The 15,590-nt window shown below is 35.1% G+C and overlaps 1 protein-coding gene across 9 annotated transcripts in view; it reads left to right on the top strand.

Annotated features, from left to right (window-relative positions):
- Window positions 1-15,590, top strand: part of CEP128 (centrosomal protein 128) — a 138,455-nt gene that overhangs the window by 115,657 nt on the left and 7,208 nt on the right. For 7 of the 9 annotated variants that reach the window (XM_072865405.1, XM_072865404.1, XM_072865402.1 and 4 more), the window contains 2 exons: window positions 11,018-11,095; window positions 13,107-13,220. In XM_072865405.1, the coding sequence (XP_072721506.1) occupies window positions 11,018-11,095; window positions 13,107-13,220 (192 nt within the window). The remainder of the gene's footprint in view (window positions 1-11,017; window positions 11,096-13,106; window positions 13,221-15,590) is intronic. The other 2 variants (XM_072865400.1, XM_072865401.1) reach the window with 1 other exon arrangement.

Genomic DNA, 15,590 nt, shown 5'->3' with positions numbered 1-15,590 from the left:
AATTCTTCTACTGTAGTAACAGGCTCAAATTTGCATCAGTTTTCTGATTTATCACCCATTTTAAAAGCAGAATTGGAAGGGTGGCAATGCCCAATGCATTTCACAGACAGATTATGTGACTGCCTGACACCATCCATTTTAGGGTGCGCTCTCTCTCTTTCTCTGTGTCTCTCAATGTGCCTTCTATCAATAAGTAAATCTTCCTGTTAGCTTTTGAGATTATTTCGTGATTGTTGTACTTTGTGTGTATGAATGTTTAGGAAACCTAGAATCTAAGGGTTAATACTTTCTTCTCCCCTTGGTTTGCTTCTGTAGTGTCTTGCCAAAACTACCATTACATCAAAGGCCTCCTGGTCCTCCCAGAACACAGCCATTCTTTGATCTTATAAAAACGACCGGGAGAGGAGCAGCAGTCTGAGATCCTCTGTCCGCCTGCCTCGCCCTTTCCTTTCTTTTCCTTTCCTTTCATTGGCGAGCCAGTGTGTCACTTCCCTTCGCTGGGAGCAGAGGACCTTCCCAAGGTTCCCCGACTCCTTCTTCTGCTCACTCCCACCAAGTAACTTCTGCCGCCTGATGGTGCTTGCAGTCAGCTGTTTCTTTTCTCCTGATGCTCGCCTTCCTCTTCCCTTCTTCCTTGGTGTTGTCTTCTCCCCCTATGTATCTATTGCTCTTGTTGAATATCCTGCTACTTATGGATCCACTGTCCCCTACGATTTTGTGCTTTACTTGTTCTTTTAGTTCTTTGCTGTAAAATAATTTATTTTGCTGTTAAGAGTATGGGTTTTTTAACAGTTGCCTTTCTCTCCCATTCATACTTATTTCTCACTTTCTGGCTAATTCTGGGATTTAGAGTGGGAACCAAAAATGCTGAAATAAATATATTTATAAGATTCTGCACAACTTTTCTAATTTATGGACTTCATTTAAGGCTGTGTACTTACACAAAGCCCACAAACTAAACTTATGTATGTATATTTCTAACGTCACCTCTCTAATCTGCCGTCCCTCAAAAACTGATATATAGCATTATTTTTAAATTACTCTCTATTAAAAATGTTCTTCATTATTTTGTAAAAATGTATTACTAAATTAACGTAATAAATAAAATAGCATATTGTTACAAAAATATATATACTTGCATTGAGACTTTGAATACTAAATTTGCAGATAAGAGTATTCAAGAACATTTTGTTGTGTATTTGTTAAAGAATATTTAAAATATTGGCCTAAGATTTTATTGCTAAATTGCCTGTAAGAGGCAGGTTACAAAATGTAGGTAACTCTGTAAACTTTATTAAACTGCTCTTTGGTGGTCAGGATGACAGTTTTGTGTTTATTTATTGACAAATAATCATGGTGCACGTCTAACAACTTGGTCTAATAACTTCATAGTTTCTCCAACGGTGATATCAGTAATATAATATATTACAGAATCACAAAATGGTTGAGGTTGGAAGGAACCTCTGGAGGTCATCTGGTCCAACCCCCCTGCTCAAGCAGGGTCACCCAGGGCCAGTTGCCCAGGACTGTGTCCAGACGGCTTTTGAATATTTCCAAGGATGGAGATTCCACAACCTCCCCGGGCAACCTGCGCCAGTGCTCAGTCACCCTCACAGTGAAAAAGTGTTTCCTATGTTCAGATGGAACCTCCTGCGTTTCAGTTTGTGCACTGCCCCTTGTCCTGGCACTGGGCACCACTGAAAAGATCCTGGCTCCCTCTTCTTTACACCCTCCCTTCAAATATTTGTACACATTGATGAGATCTCCCTGAGCCTTCTCTCCTCCATGCTAAACAATCCCAGCTCTCTCAGCCTTTCCTCACGGGAGAGATGCTTCAGTCCCTTAAAGAATGTTAGTTGCCCTTTGCTGGACTGCCCCCAGTATGTGTCTCTTGTACTGGGGAACCCAGAACTGGACCCAGCACTCCAGATGTGTCTCACCAGGACTGACTAGAGGAGAAGGATCTCCTCCCTTGACTTGCTGGCAACACTCCTCCTAATGCAACCCTTACATTCTCTAAGTAGAAACCTCCTTTCAATATTGTGAAGATGTGTTCCACATGTTGCAAATATTGAACATTTTTGCCAGATTCTAATAAACTAAAATCCTCTGTTTTCCATTAGAGAAAGTAAAAATCTTAGGATAAATCTTTATTACAAAATACTGTAATTCTTTAGCTATCTTAAGTTATTTCTCTTAGTTTAAATAGGAGTAGTAATATACAGTGGTCTTCACTTTCATTTTTTTGAACGTAGTATGTATATGTATGTAAATACAATTTTAAAGAGAGATCCTATGTGTTCCATCCACAGGATTCTCTTTAGAAATGTTGGCCTTTCATCTGCGGAATGTGTATCTATGAGTTCTTCCACATAATATAGGATGCTTATAACTTGATAAGTAAGACATAGATACATGTGGTATAGCATGCTTTTTGTTTGTTTTATATATCACAAAACAAGTTAAAATTTGGTTTGACAGCGAACTATTGACTAAAATGTTTCTAATGTCCTGCTAGGTCCTTCATTTTAGGTTTAAATGTTTTATATTTCATCAAATTATAACCTTAGGAACACAGACATGTTACACCTATTGATGCTACCATAGGTATTTTTTTCTCTCATTGTTGTGCATCTTTTGATTAAAATGGGGAAATCCATAAGCCAAATTCCTAATTTTTTTTCCTACTCTGACACTGATTTGCTGTGAACCCTTGGTTAAAACACTTCTCTTTGTATTTCAGTTTTTCTCAGCTGTAAAACTGAACGATATTTCTTCTTTCCCATGAAGACTGTGTTAAATAAATTTTTTTAATGCTTTCTGGAAGGCTTGATGAAATACTGTTAGCATACAAAACATTCATGTAAATTACATGTAAAGATTTTTAGCCTGCATAGCTCTAGAAAGTTGAAGATAGGATTCATGAATGAATGACAAGGAAGTCTTTATACCTTTTAAGAATGTATGCCCACTAACATTGCTTTACTTTAAACACTCTGCCTCTTGTGTTATATTTCTTTTAATTTCCAGTAATTACAGTAATTATGTCTTGATCAAAATCTTAGTAAATGATAAGGAATACATTCTCAAAAACTAGTCCTGTGGTCCCCCCGTAGTACTCGGAGCACGAGCTGATAATTCACAGAGAGCCAGCTTGCCAAAAGACAGCACTGTCTCCTCCACATTTCCAGCTGCTAGTATGCATCAAACAACTAAAAATTCCTGAAATACTTTCCTAATATTTTTCCATGTAAACAATTCCCATAGTTACCACAGGGATGTTATGTGCTTATGAATGAGAGAAGAGATGGTCCATGTCATTGCAAACAGGAAAGGAAGCATCCATAAAGCTCTCCTAATTAAAATGTGGTCCACCCCATGCAAAAACATCTGGAGTCTAAACTAAAAGTTCAGTTAATTTGACATTTGCAATGCTTTGTTAACACAGGTCTTTTGTTTTTCATTAGTACAAGTGTAGTTTTTGCTAAAAAAAAGAAAAATCTTAATAGTTAAAACTTTAATGAAACAATGTAGTATAGAAAAAAAAGCCAATTTAACTTGTATGTTGTGTATCTTGATAAATTTATATGTGTTGCCTATCTTTGTAAAGGTAAATTGATTTCTCTATGTGCTGAAATCATCAAAACAATGGTATAATTGGAGTAATGGTATACATGGAATATAAAGAAACAAAATACATTTTTTGTTTTCTCTTAAAGTTCCCTGTATACATATGATGAGTACATCATACATCACAGAATGTCCCAGCTATCATGGAATTTGCCTGGCATATGAAAGTCAACAGAGAACCTCAGGCCTCTTAAGCAGAACCACACCCTGTGTAAAAGAAGAGCATAAGATGTATCAGTCTAGTGCTGGAGACAGAAGCTGACAATGCATAGTTTTATGGATGTTAATAGGGAAAGCAAAGAATACCTTTACACATGCTGGGTGCATCCTGTTCGTGCTATTTAAGTATTCAACATGCTAAGGCCATTTAAAAATAAGTCATCATAGGTCACCTTTAACATTACATCTTTCATCTGAATTGAGTAACTGCCTGCTGGCATGCATTGCAGTCAGTTAAAATTGCAGTTGCATTTAATCTTTTTATGGGTATTCTTTGGGGATTAGCTAACTGGTACTTAAGTCAGCTCTAATTTTCAAAAATATCTGTCCAATACAGATAGCCATTTGTTTTTACCTACCTCAGAAAAGAAAGGAGCACTGTACTTGAAAGTCAATGAAATTTGGTTTCTGGTTTATGTTTATGTGTTTTCAATATATCGACTATAAAGGCAAACTTTAGGAGGGTTATATACAAACCTGCTTTGATTTATTTGCATTTAGCATTGAAGCTTTGAGACTAAAAATAAAATGTGTATCTGATTTTGATTTAGATCTGTCCCTTGAGACAGTGTGAAACTGTCTATCACCAAGAATACATCAATATAGGAGGATTAACTGTTGACAAGCAGTTTAAACATCAAAGTGTTTGTATGAAGTCATGGAAAATGAGTAATTTGTTTTATCATTCTCTGTGAAAACATAGAACGCCCCTTTTCAAAGTAAATAATCTTTATTTTAAAAACAGAAAGATTAATAACACTCACTTTATGGAGGAGATTGCTGTTAAGTAAAATACCATTAATACTGCTTCAGTCAGTACAATTGGTGTTTCTTCCTCTTATCGGAACCATCAGTGCCCTGTATCAGTACCTTCTGTTCCCTGTTAAACAATGAGCAGACAGATGTGATTGCTCTCTTTAGGATTATTTGTATGCATTATGGCATACAGCTTTCTGATTTCTGGGAAAAAGGTTAACAGTACTTAATTGCCCTCTATGTCAGGTCCTTCTAACATCCTTTTTCGCATTTTATCTGTGCAGCTGAATCCATCTCTTTTAATAGAATAGAGAGTAGTCATTAATGATACAAGTATGGCATTTGATCCACATTGAGGAAGTTGCTGTGCATTTCATTAAATTACCAGACCATTTCTGTGAGCCAGCTAAAAGCTCTTTCGTCACCTTTCCCTCCCATTCTTCAATGTATTCTTTTGTTGCCACCTTCTTTATTGAATTTCCCCTAACAAACTTGGCTTTTTTCTTTTTTCTGTTTTTATTTGCACATCACTACCATTCTTTTCATTGCTTTTATGAAACAGGCACGCATTTCTGTCCCTGAAAATGTTAGCGTGTGAGTTATCCTATTCAAATCACTCCACAAACTGCTCAGAAGACTGTGAGAATTTTAGAATATAAAAGGAACTGTTCTGGTTTAAGACCAAAGGTCAGTCTAGGCCAGCTATAGACATTGCAACAATGGCCAAAATAAAATGCTTAGGGAAGAGTGTATGAACAGGACTGACGTATATTTTGTTTCCCACTCATTCATTCTGATTCCAGCCATTCAAAGCTCAGAGACTTCCAGACTTAGAAGTAGTTTCTACGAATTTGGAACCCTTCCATGCTCTTTCTCATTCATGAACTTTCCCAGTTTTCTGCTTAAACCCATATAAAATTTTCTGTCTTTATGTGACTTCTGATTTTATGCAAATTGGTCATTTCTCCCTTCAGGTATCTGTCTTCCTGGCTGAAGAGTCCTGTTTTTTTGAGTTGTCGTATTTAACCACTTCTCACATGGAAACAGTGCTCCATGGCTTTGATCATTCTTGTTGCTCTCCTCTGACCTTTCCCTATTTCTATTCTGAAATAGGGGTCCACAGCTGCACTCAGTAGTCAAGATGCAAGCATGCTGTGGATTCATACTCAGCAATAATTATGTTCTCTGGCTTTTTTTCCCTTTCCTGATTATATCCAGTGTTGATTTTGCTTTTCTGATTGATATTGAACACTGAGTTAGCAAGTTCTTGGAAATATGTATCACTACCCCATGGTCTACTTCCTGAGCAGTAATGGTTAGCTTAGAGCTCATCATTTTGTGTGTGAAGTTAGGTTTAAATTTTAGAAATCTAAAAAACCTTTCAGAAATCCAAGTAGCCTATATCGTCCTTTATCCACATGATTCTCAGTGAAACCAAAAAACCAAGGACTGAGTATGCATATAACCCGAAGGCTGGTCTTCTGCTTTCAAGATTACATTTAATAGTGTAACTAATGAGGACTAGCTGAGGCACAGCTAATTTTTTTCTTTCCACAAAAAGTACATGAAATAGAGGGGATGTATTTAGGAGACGTTTGGGGAGAACAGATGATGAGCATCTTCCTTAACTCCATTTACAGACAGTGTTGACGTGAGGTCTGGCACTGGAATTTAGAGAAAGAATTGAAAAATGGGATGGCTTAAGGCATGGGCTTACACTTAGGGCTTAGGGCCTGAGTTCCTTTTGTGCTGAGAACAAACCAGAGGTCGTCTTTATTAAAACGGGGGAAAAAAGGCCAAAATCTTTGTAGCTGGAAAAAAAATTGCTGTAAATTGAATATACTTTATAGCATGCTGAGGAGCCACTACATTAAATGTGTCCTGTGTCCCTTCCAACTTTATTTCAACTCTGTGTGACGTCTCAAAAGTATATTTTTCTGCAGTTCATAAGTAAAATACTTTAGCAAAATGTGTTAGATAGTATATACCATAAGCCAAAATATTTATGGTTTAATTTGGTGCTGGACCAAGAAGAGAGATTGAGGGATGCTACAATTTTGGGGTTATTTCTTGTGAGGAAGGATTTTATTTCTGAAGGGATAGGGGAGTTGTTGGTGTTCAAAGTAAAAAACTTTGTGGACATGTGTCCATCACATCTCTGTGGTACTAGGATGACTGCTGAACATTAAGATTCAGTATTTTGTTTCACATATAGTTAAGTTTGGATTCCTTAGGGTCTGTTGTCTCTCATATATTTCCCAGCCTTAGAGACACACATGCAGACCAGTACCAGGGCCTACTCTGGGAAGAAGCAGCAAACATTGCATCTCATAATAAATTAATGGAGTGGAAAATCAATGCTTTGATGAACATAAGGCCATTGTAAATGAAGCATGAAATATGAATTAATACTGCTTTACTGTGGTAAAAGTGAAATGGTTGATTCTTATAAGAGGGAAACATTAGAGATTGATAGATACCTCTAGGCAATTTTACTTTCAAGTGGAGAAGTATAATAGCATTTGGAAAAAAAAAGGTGTTTTATAGCTATAAAAACATTTCTACACTATAATCTGTGAAAAGCACTTTAAACGCAATATGTAGGTCTCTTGTCTGATTGCATTCTGAAAATATGAAGAAGAATCCATTTTACACATTCATTATTAATGTATAACTGCAGGTTCTGTAATCCTTTTCTGCTAAAGAACCAAATATGTTACAGGAAAAATAATTTTTTTCTCCTTATAAAATCTTCTTAGGTGAATTTTGCAAGTAAAAAAACCTGATTGCAAATTAAGTTACACATTAAAATACATGACTTCTTATGAAGAAAATACAATAAATTTTAGGTTTGGTCTAAATACGGCTAGCTAAGTGTGAAGTCTGCTTAACTTCCTTTCTCATGCAGCAGGTGAGAAAGAAGAAAGTACTGTTTTCTTGTTAGAAGAAATAACCTTTATTAATTCTGACTTTGAGTTTTGCAAAACTGATTTGCCCTACTTTATTCACTGGAAGTCAGCACAAGTATGCACCTTTCTGTCCTTCCAGGCTTTTTCCAGAATTTGCCAGGGTCAGTTGTCAAGATTGGAATTAAGGACTTTTTCATACTGGGTGTCCTCAGTGCTGCCCATTTCAGGAAGTGATTTACCTGCATTTCAGGCATAACTTCATGTAGTTAGTCTTGTATAATTCCTGTACGTTTTTTAAAATCTAACAAAATTAATGTATTAGTATAAAAGAAAAGCAAAAATACTTATTTTGGTTTGGGTTCATACCTAAATTATCTCCACCTTATTTTCCCCATCTCATTTCTATTTTTTTTTTTCTCGCTAAAGGACTAAAGAATCTTTGTTTCACTCTGTTTCACTTTTGACAGTTCTTCCTATACTTCTTGAAATCTAAAAGATCCTTCCTTGCTGGTCAATTTTTTTACCCCATTTTGTAGGCTTCTTACTCCTCCTATTGTTCTTGAAGCAACAATTAATCCAACCCTCATAAAATTCTTTCCCCTTACCTGTGATAATGGAGTTGTTATTATTCTAGCACCTTTGACTGCAATGTATTCTTGTTCTCTTCTGCGCTGTGTGAAGAGTAGAAATTATCCTGGAAAAAAGGGCCAGATTTATGAATTCTCGAATATTTTTCTCCTACTGCATCTTGCATTTCTACTGCAGAATGTAACAGAGGGATAAGAGAGCCCTTTTTTAGCTAAGCATACGATCTAAGGGTAAAAGTTTATTCCTAGAAGGTGGAAAGTACTGTTTGAACGTCATTAGTCTCAGAAGGAAAAAGAACCCAAAAATCTGGGAAACTGATTTAACCAGGTGGTTGTTTTATAGAAATAGGTCCTAATATCATCAGCATATTAACTGCCAGTACAAATTTTTCCTAATTACAGAAAAGTTGAGAAATACCTTTACATACATAATATTTTTGCAGACATATAATTACGGAAACAGAAAAGCCAGTCTCATGTCCACTACCTAATTTAGTTTATTGGGACTGAATATTGGTTACAAGTTTAGTCCTGTGAGATGCAAATGAATCCTGTTGTTTATGAAACTTGACCTTCATTTGTTATGGAAAGCATATTTCTTACAATCTTAAAAACTGAATGTTTGGAACTGTTAGGAAAGAAGCAGACAACAAGACAGACATCATTGCTTCTGAATTGATGGTGTGTCTGCACTTAGGTTACTCTGTTGAGTTCTGGTTCTCCACTCCTCGCTCCCCCTCTCCATCTTAAAAAACACCGAACTAGAGAGGCTGCACAAGACATAAGAATGATCAAGGCATGAAACTTCTTCCATGTGAGGAACAACTAAGTACACTAGGACTCTTCAGCCTGAAAAAGATATGAATGGGAAAGGCTGCAAGAGGTAAACCTGTAAAATGAGAAGGTGCAGAGAGAAGATGAATGGAGATTGGTTGTACACTCTCTTATAGTATAAGAATGAGAGAGCATGTAATTAAGTTAGCAAGTGGTTGGTTCAAAGCAAAACGTGATGGCTTTTCTTATATTATGTTCACATATTACATTATTGTAATTTGCAATATTGCTTATAAATTATAGGAGTAATGGCTTCTTTAGTTCATTGTGCAGGTAACTGCTTGTCTATATAATTAATAGCAGCATGTAGGGAAAAAGATCTGTGGTCACTAGACAGTCATGGTAGCAGTATAAATAGTAATTTTAATAATACTGCTATTAATGTATGATAATATATAAATATATATTGGTGTGTTGCTTTATATATGTACAATATATATTGCGTATAATGCTGTTTAATATTTTACTAAATTATTAATGTACCTATTACATTGATATACAATAATATCCATTCTATTTGTAATGTGATTAAGATTATTAAAAATTATTAATATAACAATATTGATATTGTTCTCTAAGCTGCCTGCTCACACGAGTGTTCATTTCATTGCTATTTCTCCCATTTCAGTTTTCTAATAAATTTTTATGTGATTGATTTTTAACTAAAGAAATATACTTATGAGCTATGCTTTTAAAGAATCACATTCTTCTCTAAGGAATTAGCTTGCATGGATATACACTTTTTTTATAACAATGAAGCCTGTAGACAGTTCCTTCAGTATTAATCATTGGTAAAGTATTTTTGTTGTTTGCTAATACTACTGATGTTTCAGGGTTTGTTATACCCAGCACAGTACACTATTACAGTCTTGACTTACTGGGTTGCTTTTGCAGATGGCCAGGGAGCTTTATGTGACACAAAACACAGCTTTTTGGAGTAGACTGCACTTGTGCTGAGAGGTTCCCACTGATTTTTCTTATCCTGGTGTGACTGAAAGTTTTAGTCTCTTCAGGTCTTAAGTCTGGGATCTAAATGGGATGTTTTTCGTGTTGGTCAGATTGAGGCTTTCCAAGACTAGCAACAGAGCTTTTGCAGTCAAGGGCAAGTTAACTCAGTTTGCACAGACTTTACAGTGTAACGATATTTGACTTCAGGATTGATGAATTTTATTTGTTGTATAGATTTTTGCTTTAAAGTGCCAGGGCAGTAATATCGTTAATGAAGCCCATTATTGGTAGATTGCATACCAGGTTAACAGAACCTTATCCAAAGAAGCATGATTTATAGAATTGTGGAGGAAATACCAACTGTTGTTCAGAAAGTACAAACAGTATTGTTTCTACTTGCTCTTCAGCAAATAATAGAAGGGCAGCCTTTGAGAAGCTCCAGAGGCATCTGGTTTATGGGGCATGACTACTCTTTATGCATGACCAACCAACTTTGCCTGTGCACAAAACCCAAAACATGATACTCATTTTCTTCAGTTCTTTGCATCTTGCTATAGATTAGATTTTTTGTGTCATGGGTGTGGATGTGAAATCTTGTTGTTGAGTCCAACCCTAACTCTCCCTAGAGTGGTAATTTATCTTTCAGCAGTACATCCCATATGTCTAAACCAAAAATATGAAATTTGATTGTTCTGTATTTAGCTAAGTGCTAACTGCACATACTTGTGTTTGCAAAAAAAAAAAAAAAAAAAAGTTTCTATTATGTGTTTAACTACAAAGATACAAACATTGTGAGTATAGATTTACATTTTTGTTAAATGTACTTTACTCCCTGAAGTGCAATAAATGAAAATTTCATTCTGAAGGCTACATAAACTCCAAAATTGTAAATAAGTATTGTTCTGCTCAATAAACTGGTTACTATTCATGGAGATTCAAATTAAGGAAACCGTGCTGTGTGTTTTATTTTGTCCTTCTTTTTCCTTAACAGCCTTTTTACTGTTGACCTGTTTAATTTACAGACACATACCTACCTGTAAACCTGTTTCCATAGATGTAATAGGTTTTTAATGTTTGAGATGGCTGAAAGAATTGATTAATTTTTTATGTTTTATCTTGTGTTCTGTTCTTTAGAGTACTCGAGTAGCTTTAGACCATCTGGAGTCTGTTCCTGAGAAACTGAGCCTGTTAGAAGATTTCAAAGATATTGGAGTAAGATTTCATTTGACTCTTTCAGTAGTTCTAAAATATTTTGGTTAATCAGTGTCCTCTCCATATGTATAGATAAATTGGTTAATAAGATGTTTAAAATTACATATGTACAAATTATATAGACAAAAACATACAGAAATTTATTTTCATGTTTATACAGATTTTTTTGAGGTTATAAATTTAGTTCTAATTAGTAACACTGCTGAGGTGCTCCATAATGTAAGCAAACATTGATAACTGGGCATAATAGGGCAAGTCCTAATTACTGGTTCAGAATATTTGTATTGAGTGGTGAATTCTGATATTACCTGTTAAAAAATGAAAATTTTGTACTGAAATAAATTATGCCAGTTATTTCAATGTTTAAAGTAATGAGTGAAAATAGGTGGGCTTTACAGCTTTTTATTTGTTTGTTTGTTTTGACATAATGCCAATAATTTTCACTTATTTTCCCAGTATCACTATCAAATCAAGGTGTGTTTGTTTGGACACAGCGGGATGTATTGACAGTAGTGGTGGAGTACTGTCAAGAGTGATAAGCCTCAAATTAGATCTTCAGTGGCTAAGTGGCTAAACCGCTGTATTATTATTACTTTCCATACATGAAGTTGGTGGTTTACTAAAAAAGAATTTGGAACCTCATTGCACAATATAAATTTTAAATCAGTATTAAATCACAGATCAACAAATGCATAATGATTTGCATTTTATTTGTTATATAGAATTTTTCATCCTGAGGTAGTCATAAACATTTCAAAACATACTTGTTTGGAACATTGTTTATTCTAAGTGTTCTTGCATGAGGTTATGTATTAATAATTGTACACTATTTATTGCTGTCATCATCAACAGAGTTAGGAACACAAATGCTGATTGAAATGTTTGGGGTTTTTTTAGAAAAATATCGTTGAGATTTATAGTTTTAATTTCACGTTCCAGGTAATCCCAGAATAGCTTTTTGGTCTGACAGAGGTTGACATTTGCCTTCTGTTTCCAATGGTTCCACACTACTAAAGGAAAAATTCTGCTCTCAGCTAGGCAGAAGCTTGAATGCGGGGTTTCCACAATCTCCTTCACACTTGCTTTCTCTTGCTTAACATAACTATGAAATTACATTGTCATTTTCTGGTTTGCTGTAGTTATCACTTAGCCAGCATTTGGAAGATTGGAACCCAAATTCTTTGGTTTAGTTTTACCTGTGTCCTTCTCTCTGATGTTTAGTTTTTTAAAGACTGTTTTCTTAAGATGAGTCCCTACCAACAACTATGTGTTGTTTAATAAATAATTTATTATTCAAGAGAGCTAAGCTTTAGACCTTAGCTGTGAGAATGATGTCAGTTTGGAGTTTCATTAATTCTTCTATTTGAAAGTAATACATTCGATTTTTTTGTACAATAGCATATTTTACTCTCAAGTTGTATGCATGAAATTGTATACATACATGTATGCATTTCAAAGCCATTCATTGCTTTCTAGTGCTAGCAAGTTCTTCCCTCAATGTTTTCATAGGAAGGGAGAAAGAAAGAAAGTAAATCTTTGATAATATCTCACAAGTTGTCTGGTAGTTTTATTCGTTCAAGTGAATCATTAGCTAGTTCAGTGAGAAGCGTTATGTTTTCTTATTTGAAAATACTGTTTCGTCATATCCTTAGAACACTTTTTTCCTCGAGTGCTTGTTTCTACAGTATTGTAATTAATCTTTCACCATGACAGAATTTCTATGTTAGAAGGTATGATATTACTGAATTTTGGAAAGAGTTACAAGAAATCATTCACCAGTTAAGGATAAGGCTGTTCACATTTTAACCTATTTTCATTTTAATATTACTTTTCTGTACAGAACATTATGCTTTCATATGGCCGCTGTATTTCAGCCTCTGAAAGTTAGTAATTAATTCATTCTTGCTGTATTGAAAATCCTTGGCAATACCAGTGTTTACAATAGCCAGCCAACATTTATTAACTGCTTTTCACATTATGAAATCATTTAGATCTTTCAATGCATTTCTAGGAGTCCCATTGCCGAAGGGAGATGATTGAGGAAAGGTATACAAAGTATAAAGAAATAGTGAGTTCCCTACAGCAACAGCTGGAAGATTCAAAACAAAGAGTCCAACAATTCACGGTATGTGTGTGTACTCCACTTTTGTTTCCCGATTACTTTCAATCAGCAACATAAGCTTATTTGACGTATATTAACTCCTAGTGCAAACACAGACTAAAATCACACATGAATGTTTCTGGTTTATGTAGCTGCCATGGCTGATGTAAAATTTGATGACAGAAGTGTTGTCTTCATTGTAAAGTGCCATGGATACTTTCCAAAAATCTTTATAATTTCACAGAAAGGTGTCTTACTGTGTCTTACTACTCTGAAGTGTTTACCTGCTTTGTCAAATTGCTGTCTACAGCAATTTTTTGATTGGTTTGTTTAATTTTCCCTTCTCCTTTCATGTAAAAGATAAATGTAGAAAATTGTTTCCTCCATTAAAAGGATGATTAATTTGTAGATCACGTATAGTGATTTTTTCAGTAGCTGATCTTTGCATTCTTTACAAAAGATAGTGTATGACGTCTTATTTCATACATAAACGACGTCCAGGCAAGCAGAGGGGAAGTGATTTGCTAAAGGTCACTCAGCGAACTGATAGCAGGGCTAAGCATAATTTCTTAACTCCCTGCAATACAAATCCAGCGCTCTTGTTTAGAAACATTGCCTGTAATGAGTTCACCTTTCCAATTGTTAACAGGCTTTCTTTCTCTTCATATTAGCTTGTTCATTGTCATATCACTTCTCACTGCGTGTCATTGTGATAGCAGCTTACTTCAGCAGAACTACAATTTCTTATGGACATGGTTGAAATAAGTGATCAGAACTGAAAAACCATGCTAGTATTTCTACTACTTATCACAAGCAAATCAAGATTCTTTGGCAATGAATCTTACCAGTGTCTCTAAACAGTTGAGCTCAAAATCTAAGATGACACACCATGTATCAAAAAAACTTTAAGCTGTTTGTGTTCCCCACCTCCTCCATACCAGTCTTCCTTCTCTAAAATCAGAACATACATACCAGTAGGACTTTTAAAAAGTGTAAAAGGTAAAATAAGTACAGAGTATTTTAGCTTAGTAAGTTGCTGTTGTAAGAAGGTATTGAGCTACTTGAAAAAGTCATCTTGCTCTTCTGTCAGAAAGAATTGAAAGGAAGAAACAGGGCAGATTCACTTTCAGTCTGTTGCTAATGATAATCTTCAGTTTCTTGAATTTCTCTTGCCTTCACACAAGAGTTACTAATTCAGTAGCCACTGAAATTTGGAAAACATTGAAAAGCTAAGTGGAATGCAATCAGCTGACGGTAGAATATAATATTGCACTAAGCTGACTGAACTTACTGAGCTTGCGTGATTTGAACTCTATATTCAGAATCCAGTAATAAGCTGATTCCAAAACAATATTTCCTCTTTCTTTAGACAACAGAGAGCATTTAATGGCTTCCATTTAGTCAGGCCTAATTGGGTTTTTGCATGACATACAGTACTCTTTGCTGTCACGGCTGTTACAAATAGAACAGAATGTTCAAAAACAAGTAACAGACGGGTGCTAATCTGATTTGAGTGATCAGGCTAGCTTAGTCTAAAAAAAACCCCTTTTTAATGCTTGCCTTTCTTTCCCTCCCTTGGAACTAACTCAAATGCATTGTTGTTTATTTTTTTTTTATTTTACTATTTGTCAGTTGGGAGTCTCTAAAATTGGTGGAAGAATGTAGACTTGAGGACATCAAAGTTCATTCTTTCTGATAGTTTTGATACATATTCTGTACACAACATAGTGCTTCTGCTATACAAAGTAGACAGATATTTGGTAGGTGATAAGAAAATACATGTTTTAAAAAAGGGAGTTCTAGTAAAATGTTTTAAAAAAGGGAGTTCTAGATAAAATTACTTGTGGACTTAATCTGTCTCCTCTGTTATGATCTTCTTTCTAGCCTTTCTTGTAATACACTTCTTTCAGCTGGCTTGCCAACATTACTCTCAGACAGGCATTATCTAATCCTGTGTCCTAGCCTCTTTTCATTTTAAGGAGCAAAAATGAAACCAAAGTTGAATGTTCCCCTAAAACCAGTTATTTTTCTTCCTTTCTTATGATTTCATTTGTTCCCCACTCAATCTTCTTACTCCTCTGTAGTCTTGTCAGATGGCTGTAAAATACCTGTTGCTTAGAAGCCCTGGAAAATCATAATTGCTATTAGTATGTGTTAAAATGTAAGATTTCCAGTAATAAAGGAGGCCAGAGGCTGGCAGAACATCATCAAGTACAACAATTGTGATTTTTCAACTAAGAAAGGGTTGAGTGATAGTGGATAAAGAAGAAATTGGGGAAGAAGAAGGTAAATATATAAAAATAAAATAAATAATGGAGAATACCAACTGAAGCAAAATCAAAAGAGAAAGCTAGAGGAAAACTAAAGATAAATGTTATGATGGGTAGATGCAAA

Source organism: Ciconia boyciana, chromosome 6, assembly GCF_034638445.1.
Source record: "Ciconia boyciana chromosome 6, ASM3463844v1, whole genome shotgun sequence".
Lineage (NCBI taxonomy): Eukaryota > Metazoa > Chordata > Aves > Ciconiiformes > Ciconiidae > Ciconia > Ciconia boyciana.
The sequence above is the reverse complement of the archived record's forward strand: the minus strand, read 5'-3'. Positions and strand labels throughout refer to the sequence as shown.